Source organism: Nannospalax galili, unplaced genomic scaffold (genome assembly GCF_000622305.1).
Source record: "Nannospalax galili isolate Female #2095 unplaced genomic scaffold, S.galili_v1.0 scaffold1532, whole genome shotgun sequence".
Classification (NCBI taxonomy): domain Eukaryota; kingdom Metazoa; phylum Chordata; class Mammalia; order Rodentia; family Spalacidae; genus Nannospalax; species Nannospalax galili.
Genome location: NW_008330832.1, coordinates 1,319,059 through 1,329,818, shown reverse-complemented (window position 1 = coordinate 1,329,818; position 10,760 = coordinate 1,319,059). Strand labels below are relative to the sequence as shown.

Genomic DNA, 10,760 nt, shown 5'->3' with positions numbered 1-10,760 from the left:
CCGCCTGCCTCTTCCTCCCGAGCGCTGGGATTAAAGGCGTGCACCACTATGCCCGGCCTTGTTTGTTTTTTTGAGATAAGTTCTCTTATACCCCAGGGCAGCCTCAGTCTTGATATATAGCCAAGAATAGTCTTGAACTCTGCATCCTCTGGCCTTATTACTTCCAGCATGGTAGGATTACGGGTTTGTTACCACTCTACTTTTAAAGTATGCTTAAAAAAATTTTTTTATTAGTTAAAAATTTTTATTTTATTTTATGTGTATGAATGTATTGCCTTCATGTATGTAAGTGCACCCATGTTGAGCAATGGCTGTGGAGGTCTGATGAGGGTATCAAATTCCCCTGGAACTAGAGTTACGGATGGTTGTTAACCTCCATGTGGGTGCTAGGAATTGTTCTTAATTGCTCAGCCATCTCTCCAGTCCCTATTTTTATTATTTTTGTTTATGTGTGTGTGAGTGTGAGTGAATGTTATGTGTGTGCAGGGGCCTGCAGAGGTCAGAAAAGGGTATCAGATTCTTTGGAGCTGGAGTTAACTGATGCTGCTGGAAACCAAACTCTGCAAGAGCAGCAAGTGCTCTTAACTACTGAGCCATCTCTCTAGCCTCTAAAGTAGGTTTCTTATTGTATTTCTTTTTGGTTTTAGTTTTTTTTCTGCTTCTTTGGAAATATTTGAGTATTTTATTACTATTTATTTTATTTTATGTGTGTATTGTCTACATGTATGGAAGTGCACCCATGTCGTACAGTGTCTGCAGGGGTCAGAAGAGGGCATCAGATCCCCTGGCACTGGAGTTAGAGACAGCTGACTGCTGTGTGGGTGCTGGGATTCAAACCCCGGTCTTCTGCAAGAACATTCAGTGCTCTTAACCGCTGAGCCATCTCTCCAGCCCCAATATTTGAGTATTTTATCATCTCATTATGTCTCTCCTTTTGGCTTATAAACTATTTAATTTTCAGTGGTTGCTGTAAGGTTATCAGGACTGAACTTTAAATTACCAGAGTCTTATCTTCAACTATAATACAATACCACTTCATATTACAGAATAAGCCTTACAAACTATATATTTTTCCTTTGTGCTAGGGTTGTAACAAACTTTAATTTTGAAGTAAAAAACTCCCAAATAGGGGGTTGGAGAGAGATGGGGTTAAAAACACTTGCTGTTTTTCTAGAGGACCTGGATTCAATTCCCAGCACCTATGGTGGCTAACAACTGTCCATAACTCCAGATCGAGGGGATCTGACACCCACTCCTGTCCTTCCTGGGCATTGCATGACATGGGTGCACTTACATACATGTAGGCAATATACTCATACACATAAAATAAAAATGAGTAAAATTAAAAAAAAATTTTTTTTTAATTAAAAAATTACAAATATAAGCCAGGTGTGGTGGTGGCATGCGCCTTTAATCCAAGCACTTGGGAGGTAGAGGCAGGTAACTCTCTGTGAGACTGAGGCCAGTCTGGTCTCCACAGCAAGTCCCAGGCCAGGTCAGGGTAGAGACAGACCCTGTCTCAAAAGACCTAAAAATACTGGCTGCCACCCAGCCACTTTGTCTGACCCTGTAACCCTGCATGGCTTCATGGCTTCCTTTCCTTCTCCCCTCCATTCTCCTCCTCAAGGCAGCTGCCAAGATCACCAGCTTGCCTGCCCCCCAAGGATTTTTCTTTAAAATCTAATAAAATTATAAAAGCTTTAAAAAAAAAAAAACTAAACTAAAAATAAAAAGTAAAATGCAAGCAACATGCTTAAGACACCCTTACCTGGTCTTTCACACTGTATCTTTAAACACAGTTGTTTCACAAACTCTAAAGGCAGCTGAACAACTTCCTGTAAGAAAACACAGGAAATGCACAGATTGCACAATGACCTGAAGATTGTTAATGCCAAAGAACTATGCATGACTAAACACAGTTAAAACAGTGCCTTTCACAGTATGTATATTTTATCACAATAAAAAAATTGTAGCTTAAAAAATTCAATGCGTGGGTTTAGGCAATAAAAGTTGATTATTTTCAGAACATATAGAGGTTAAACAGAGGCACTGATGCTTCAGTGCACTAAAGGAGGCTGGCTTTCCTCAGAGCTAGCCAGGATCCATGACTGTGACCAGCCACACCACCAGTATCTCCTGCCAGAGCCCATCCTGGTCCCGCAGCATCTATGGACACAGAACTAGGACCTTAAGCAGTTCTTGGGCCAGGTCGAAGACCCTTGTTGACCTCGCTGGGAGTCTCCTATCACACCTACAGCTGGCAGCAACATAGATAAAATCTAGGTAGGGGATGGGGGTTGGGTTCATCTGGTAGGGTGCTCAATCCCCACAGGCAGCTTGGTGGGAAACATTAAAATCTGCTTTGGGTTCCTGACCAGGTATACAAAGACGCAGCTACAGCTGATTGAACTCTTACGCCCACCACAGTACCAGGCACCAGGGACTGCATGTGGCAGATCATGGTGTCTAAGAACTATATCATAGCCTTAGCTTCCAGCTCTATGGCTCCATCCCCAAGGAAGCTGTCAGATTTGGGACATTCAAGTTCCTCAGCAACCACATGCTAGACACTCAGGTTCAGCTTCACAGCATGTGAGGGCTGCTGTGTGGCCTGGGCACTGTTATGGCAGAGGCCATGGTGGTCATGTGACCCATGGAGACTATCAAAGTAAAGTTCATCCATGACCAGATTTTCTCCAACCCCAAGGACCTAGAGTTCTTCCATGAGGTTAGGGAGATTGTCAAAAAACAAGGGTTGAAGGGGACAAACCAAGGCCTCATGGCCACTGTGCTAAAGTAGGATTCAAACCAAGCCATCTACTTCTTCGTTATAACCTCCCTACATAACTGGCATTAGAGGGATAACCCCAACAAACCTATGAACCCACTGAACCCACAGGGATCCTCTGGATATAACCAAGAACTGGATGGATGGGCCAGACAAATAAGTCAGAGGGTAAAGGTGCTTGCCACCAAACCTAATGACCTGAGTTCAATTCCCAGGACCTATATAGAAATGACTCCTGCAAGCTGTCCTCTGAACTCTACAAATGTGCCACAGCATTTGCACATATATACACACACAAAAATATCAAAAAAAAAAACTTTTATGGGCTGGAGAGTTGGCTCAGTAGTTAAAAGCACATACTACTCTTTTTTTTTTTTGGTCTCAACTTTTTGAGACAGGGTCTCCCTGTAGCCCCAGCTGGCCTGGAACTTGCTATGTACACCAGGCTGGCCTAGAACTCTCAGAGATCTGCCTGTCTCTGCCTCTTAAGTGCTGGGATTAAAGGCATGCACCACCACGCCCAGCAAGCACATGCTACTCTTGCAGAGGACCTAGGTTCAGTTCCTAGTACACACATGGCAGCTAAGAAACATCATCTGACACCTTCTTCTGGCCTCCACAGCCATTGCATGATGCAGGTGCACTTACTATGAAGGCAAAACACTCATACACATAAAAATTTTAAAAATAATTTTTTAAAACATTTAAGTCCTGGATACAGGATCTGGAAGCACACAAATACCAGAACACACTGGCTGGCAGCATGCAGATCCTGAGAAACAAGCGACTCAAAGCATTCTACAAGGGTATTGACTCATGCCTGCCCTATCATGTTCATCATTTATGATGAGTTGAAGAAGCTGCTCAACAAAGTGTGGAAGAGAGACTAAGCCCAGTACGTGTAGCAGGGAGCCACAGCTACTCCAGACCACCTGCCCATTCTCATAACTCCAGTGCAGTAGTACCAAAAGGTCACTTTCTTGTTCCTCAAGCTCTAGGGTCTGGTCTGTTCATGGTGACCATCATGTATTCCATAGTACCATCTTCCTGTGGTCTGTGTGTGATACCACCATTGCATCTATGTCTAGCCCAGCCATGGTTAAGTGTCCCTCTGGCCTGCAAATCTGTACCCAGTTATCCATGTGCTTGTGAGTCAAGGGCCTCTATTTCATTTTCTGTGTCCTATGACACTGTGTTGTATTTCCTATGGTCTGGGTTCATAGCCCTGTAGCAGTGACCCAGTCACACTCTGGTATGTTCTACCATTAGCGGCAGGGGCTACCTCTGGGCCTCAGCCTGGCCTCACCACATTCCAGGGCCTGCCTGTTATCCCCCTGCTTGGCCTTAATTGGTCTTGAGGGCATTTGCCCAAGATGGGATAGCAATCACCACTATCAGGACAACTCTGCCAAGGAGAATAGATCAGATCCTATTACAATAAAAAAAGAAAGTTTCCAAAACTCTCTAGGCCCCTGGAGACACCCAGACTCATACTACACCCCCTCAGCATAGGCCAGGGTACACTGAACTGACACCATCTCTGTTTTATGACCTTGTCATAAGGGCTGGCTGTTTTACTCCAGGACAAGCAAGACAATAGGACCTGTTGAGGACTCCACCCCACCTCATCGACTAACACAGGTGTTCTTTCTGCCATGTGAACAGGACACACTCACCTGAGGAAAAGCAAGTTCTAGTTCACTCTGCCAATGTCTGTTTTAAAATAGTTTTGTTTTGTTTTGTTTTTTTGAGACAGGGTCTCCCTGTAGCCCCAGCTGTCCTAGAACTCACTATGTAGACCAGGCTGGCCTCAAACTCACAGAGATCAGCCTGCCTCTGCCTCCCAAGTGCTGGGATTAAAGGCGTGTACCACCACGCCTGGCCCTACTTATTTTTATTTAATGTATATGAGTGTATTGTCTACATGTATTTAAGTGCATTGGATCCCCTGGAACTGGAGTTATGGACAGCTGTTAGCTGCCATGTGGGTGCAGGAAATCGAACCCAGATCTTCTGCAAGAGCAGCCAGTGGTCTTAACCACTGAGCCATCTCTCCAATCCCTCTGTCAATGTCTTAATGAAAGGAAATATACAAGCAGAAAACATTATATACTGTGCCCATCCCTAAACTGCGCCCATCCCTGAAAATTCCTTTATTGTGATCCTACACACCAAAGACAACCCAATCCAGTGGCATTGCCAGTGATACTCCCTAATCCTGTATCATCCCTCAAGAATCTCCAAAACCACCATTCCTGGAACACTCCCATCCACTCCCACCACCCCTACTAATAAACACCACTGCTGCCCCAAGACCTGCCTCCCAAAACACAGACCTAAAATCCACAAGAGTAGAAGACTCTCTCAGCTCAGCAAGCCAGCATCAGATTTCCAGCAGATGATACCTCTGAAAACAGTCTTTTCTCAAGGACATGGGTTGGTATGAATACCATTCAGTGGACATACTCTGCGGAAGAAATGTAGGAATCTTCCTAAGGGGACACTCATGACCTCCAAGCATCTCCCAATACTAGACAGTGTGGGAGAAACTGACTACAGAGATGGCAGCCAATGAAAGGCAGGACTGAGGAGGCTTTCAAGGCCCTAGGTTCAGAACTCATCAGGTCAGATAGGTAGGCAGACAGCATTCTTTGTCCAGTACCCACAGACCACAAGCAAGCTGCAAAGAGAGCAGCCCCAACACAGATAGCAATACCAAGAATTTAAGATGTTTCTTCTAAACCTCAGCTTTTAAAACTGAATTGGGTAGCCAGATGTGGTGGCACACGCCTTTAATTCCAGCACTCGGGAGGCAGAGGCAGGTAGAGCTCTATGAGTTCAAGGTCAGCCTAGTCTACATAGCGAGTTCTAGGCCAGCTGGGGCTACAGGGAGAGCCTGTCTCAAAAAGACCCCCCCACACACACACACACACACAAAAACTGAATTGGGTAAATAAGGCCTCACTGGATATAGTCCAGAGCAACTAATTTCCATGCCCACATCCACGAGGAACCTCCAGGAGTAGTGTAGGCCTACACCATTCCCTAACCCACAGGAAAACAGGGCACAGTTGTCCCTTCAAGTCTAAGGATGGCTGGACAGTCACTGGAGAACCTTCACTATATAGGAGCCTCTGGAAGGAGTAGGTGGTTGGTGACTCTCACTACACAAAGGCTATCATTGAGATGTCAGTACTGTCAGTCCAGAACTGTCAATGAATTGAGGTGTGACTAAAAATCACTTACCCCACAATGAACATAGTTCTCCCCCAAAAATTCTTTCATGACATTTTTGCTGAAGTCCACTATATTCTGCAGATGCTGAAGTATCTCTTCTGATGTCTGGAAGAGATAAGCACAGGACAGCCTCAGGATGGACCTCCAGGCAGTTCTGACAAAATGAGTAGCTCCTATACCCCCAGGAGCCCAGCCCACGACAGGCAATATCTGAGCCACAACCAACCAGAGACCCTGGGCCTGAAAGAAGGTCCCCAGGGCCTCCACAAAGCACCCCGGCAGCCTCAGTTCCCATTCCTACCTGTTCTCTCATTTCCCTCCTCCTGCAATCTCATGTACTTCTGAGTAGCTGACCTGGGAAACCTCTTACCAAAGAATATCAGGTGTTTAGATTTTACTCTAAATGTAGAATAATGTGTTTTCTCCTCAGAAGTTTCAAGAGTCAATAAGTAGGTAGAACACAATGATCCCTGGGCCCCTCAATCCATCCTAAAGATGAGAAAATTCCCAGAGCGCAACAAGGGCTAGCCTGGCAGCTCACTGCCCCTGCAGGTCTGCCTGTGCTCACTGGGTCCTGTCTAAAACAGAAATAAAGACACCCAACATCTAGTATCAGAGGTCCCAGGACAAAGTGGCCACCTGCACCCCACAAACCCCTGGAGAAGCTACCACCCATATCCAGCAGGACTCTGTACAGCCAAAGAATGTGCAGATGTCCCATGGCTCCTACAACTGGATCATGTCAGAACTCAGTCTGTCAGAAAAGCTGAAAACATATCCCAGCAGTCCTGCACAGCTGTGTACATTGTGCCATGCACAGCAAATGCCACCAGGAAGACACTGCTCCAGTCAGTCCACACAGGAAGACCTGACAGGGTGCCCACTGAGATGGCATGGTTAAACAATCATTTGGGTCCTACTTCCCTCTGCCTGCTAACCAGCCCCAGGGGCTCTTATCACCTCTACCCTCTAATACCCTCTAGTTTCCTATGACCTCCACCTTCAAACACTTGATTCACTGTGTCCCAGAAGCCCTAATGAGACAATAAATCATCACATACACCAGACACAATAGTGAAGGGCAGGTCTTGCCCTCACAGGCCAGGTTAGTCCCACTTGACTCACAAACAGCTGGCTTAGTGAAGGAACAGTTCCTCGTCCTGGGAAATTCCTAGCACTGCGAAACATATACATATATATGTGCACACACACACACACACACACACACACACACACACACAGCAGTCATTAAAGTGTTTGTCATGCAGGCATAAACACCTAAATTCAATCCCCATAACCCACATTTTAAAAATCCAGGCATGGGCTGGTCATGGTGGCTCACATCTTTGATCCCACCACTTGGGAGGCAGAGGCAGCTGGAGCTCTATAAGTTTAATTAAGGTCAGCCTGGTCTACATAGTGAGTTCCAGGCCAGCTGGGACTACAGGGAAACCCTGTCTCAAAATCAATCAATCAATAAAATAAAAATCCAGGAATGGTGACATTTGTAATACCAGAGCTAGGGAGGATCTCATGCTCACTGGCCAATTAAACTAGACTAACCAGAGTCCTAGTCTAGTGAGAGCTCTTGTCTCAAAAAACAAGGTGGTGCCAGCAAAACCACAGCTCAGTGGGTAAAGGTGCTTGCTACACAAGCCTGAAAGAAACGAGTTCAACTCCCAAGACCCATGTAAAGGTGGAAGGCGAAAACTCCCCAAAAGTTGTCCCTGACCTCCACATGTCCACCATGCCATGCACACCCTGCCCACACACACATTGTGCACATACAATTATTTTAAGGACATGGTGGTATACCCATTGTTTCAGCTCTTTGGAAGTGGAGGCAGGAGGATCAAAAGTTCAAGGTCATCCTTGGCTACAGGAGACCCACCCAGTCTCAAAACAAACAAAAACACTGACAAAGAACTATGTGGATAACATCTAGATCTCCATAAGCACATGCTCACATGTGCACCCACACATTAAAAACATCCCATGAAAAAAATCTAAATCTTCTTTTAAGAAAGCTGTAATCAGGCCAGAGATGGCTAGGTAGGTAAGAACACTGGCTGCTCTTACAGAAGACCTATATGGCAGATCTAGTTCCATGGGATCCAATGCCCTTTTCTGGCCTCCTTGGGCACCAAGCACACATGTGGTGCACTTACATACACACAGGCAAAACATTCATATACACAAAATAAAATATTTTTTAATTTTTTTAATTTAAAAAAAAGGCTATAAAGACTGGGCAGCCAACCCACCAATCTTACCTTCTTCCTATTTGGAGGAAATTTCAGAAAACGCAGCACTACACAGCGCTGTTGGAAAATAAAACAAAGTCTGATTAGTACTAGCCCAATACCCAGGTAATAAGGGTTAGCAGCTGTGGAGAAGGGGATAGAGCAGCTGAAGCATGTGTCACAGGCAGCCAGCAAAATCTATGGCCTTTGACCCAGCCCACTCTCTCCCAGATACTTATCTTAAGGAAATAGAGTACTCAAAAGCCATTAGCTATAGCATAAAAAGCACTCTTAAAATTTGAAATAAAATCAATCTAAATGTCCACTCACAGTGGGATGGTTAAATGCAGAGGAACTTGGCAAGTCATGACCAACATGCATTTTTGAAGAACATTAAGAAAGACAGGTTGGGGCAAGTCAGGCAGTCATCACATAACACTGTATGAAAAGTTCACAGAATGAGTCAAACAGAATGAGCCCACTGTCATAAAATATATAGGAACACATGTGGATGGCTGTTTACACAAAGTTCATACAATAGCTAAGACTGATTTCTGAGGCAGGGAAGATGGCTCCTTATGAAGATTCTACAAGAATCTTATCCTGAGACTAAGGATTTACTTTGTAACAATCAAGCTAAACTCTATGAGCTGAGTACTTCTCTAAGTATGCTACACTTCAATTTTATCATGTTTTGTTTAGGCTTTACATTGAACTTTACTTAGCCAAAACCTCAGAAGCAACTGTCGCTTTGTTTTTTGAGCAGGTTTCTAGCTATATAGCCCAAGCCAGCCTCAAATTCATCATCTTCCTAACCCACCTCCCAAGTACATGAACCACAAATATGTGCTAGCAAGCCTAGCTCAGTAATGCTTGTTAATACAAACTCGCCAAGTTGGGTATGGTGGAGCACACTAGGAAGGCTGAAGCCAGAGGACTGCCATGAGTCTAGGCCAGCCTGGGCTAGACAGTGAGGGGGATGGGGAGACAGGATGCCTAAAGAGCAACAAAGGCCACGTTGAGATAAAAACACCTGTCAGTACTGGAGCCTACCCACTCAGACAATGCACAGTACTCTTAAAATCCAGTTGTTCAATGGGGCTGGAGTGATGGCTCAGTGGTTAAGAGCACTGGCTGCTCTTCCAGAGGACCTGCATTCACATGGTAGCTAACTATCCTTGACTCCATTCCAGGGTATCTAGTGCCCTCTTCTGGCCTCCACGTATACACATGCAGGCAAAACACTCCTGCACATAAAATAAAAACAAAAATTAAAAAAACAAACCCAGTTGTTCTTGTTGGGAACCTCCCAGTCCCCTGCCCCCCTCCCATCCCTGTTGTTTAACAAATATTTTTAAAGAGACAAGGCCTTTCTATACTCCCCAAGCTGACCTCAAATTTTTTGGCTCAAGTGATCCTCCTTGCCTCAGACCAAGTAGCATCCTTCAGGCATGCACCATCAAGCAGTGACTCTCTGATGACTCCTTTTACTGAGTTCCCTCTCCTAGTCAGTGCCATACAACTGCTAATCAACTGAATAGCTAAACACCAAGCCTGGCCTAAGGAGATGAGATCCATGATATATAGACTACAACTGCCCCCTCCCATATCCAAAGCAACTAATCTTAGAAATCACCTGGCTAAGTAACACTTTAATTAGACTATAATTTCATCTAAAATCAAGGAAAAAACAGTAGTAGATCTGCAGGAATCCTAATTCTAGACAATTTTCAGAAACTCTCTCCTATAAGTGATTTGTTCCTGACCTGGACACAATGGCACTGTTCTACTCAAGATCAGTCTGATCAGTCCCTCCAACAATTAACCACCAAGTACAGCATGCTACCACTGATAGACAATTCAAGATATGGACAACCTGTGCCAATAACAGAAATGAGTATGTTTCCCAGGGTAAACCTGGCCTTGCTTGAAAACTAACACAAGAAGACATACTGAAGCCCTGATGGGAGTGGATGGAGCCCTGTTGCCCTGGCCTGCACTGCATGCAGAGTCTCACTCTGTCCCAAAGAGGGCTAGCCTTATCACCCACAGGAGTTAAGCTTTCTCTCCTGTAGAGTTCTACTACACGCAGAGGAAAGCAGCGGCTCTCTTCACTTCCCAGGAGACTAACAAGCTACACAACAGACTTTTGTAGGCAAGCAGTCCCAGGAAGGGTGGTGTTGACCAAGTCATGTCAGCCTTTGTATCACAGGAACTCCCCACTGGAGCCTCAGAGAAGAGTTCAGAGGGCCTGAAAACAGAAATGCCAACAATAGGAAGAGAGAGACCCCACACATGGCAATATCTTCCTACCAATACAGACTCAGATTTCCCAAGTTCCTGTCTCTGTGTTCCTGGTGAACACAAGACAACTGGCCTTTTATTTACAAATGGAAACTTTGTCTTTCCTTTGTATTATTAACACACACACACACACACACACACACACATACATGCGTGTGCACACGCGCGCAAAACTATATTAACATCAA

The 10,760-nt window shown here is 44.9% G+C and overlaps 1 protein-coding gene and 1 pseudogene across 2 annotated transcripts in view; one reads left to right on the top strand and one right to left on the bottom strand.

The window, feature by feature from the left end:
• Ippk (inositol-pentakisphosphate 2-kinase) overlaps window positions 1-10,760 on the bottom strand; it is a gene marked incomplete in the record, with an annotated part of 46,589 nt that overhangs the window by 28,879 nt on the left and 6,950 nt on the right. For both annotated transcript variants that reach the window (XM_008852874.3, XM_017803199.2), the window contains 3 exon segments: window positions 1,769-1,835; window positions 6,035-6,130; window positions 8,299-8,346. In XM_008852874.3, coding sequence (XP_008851096.1) covers window positions 1,769-1,835; window positions 6,035-6,130; window positions 8,299-8,346 — 211 coding nt within the window.
• LOC103750037 lies at window positions 2,291-3,678 on the top strand (annotated as a pseudogene).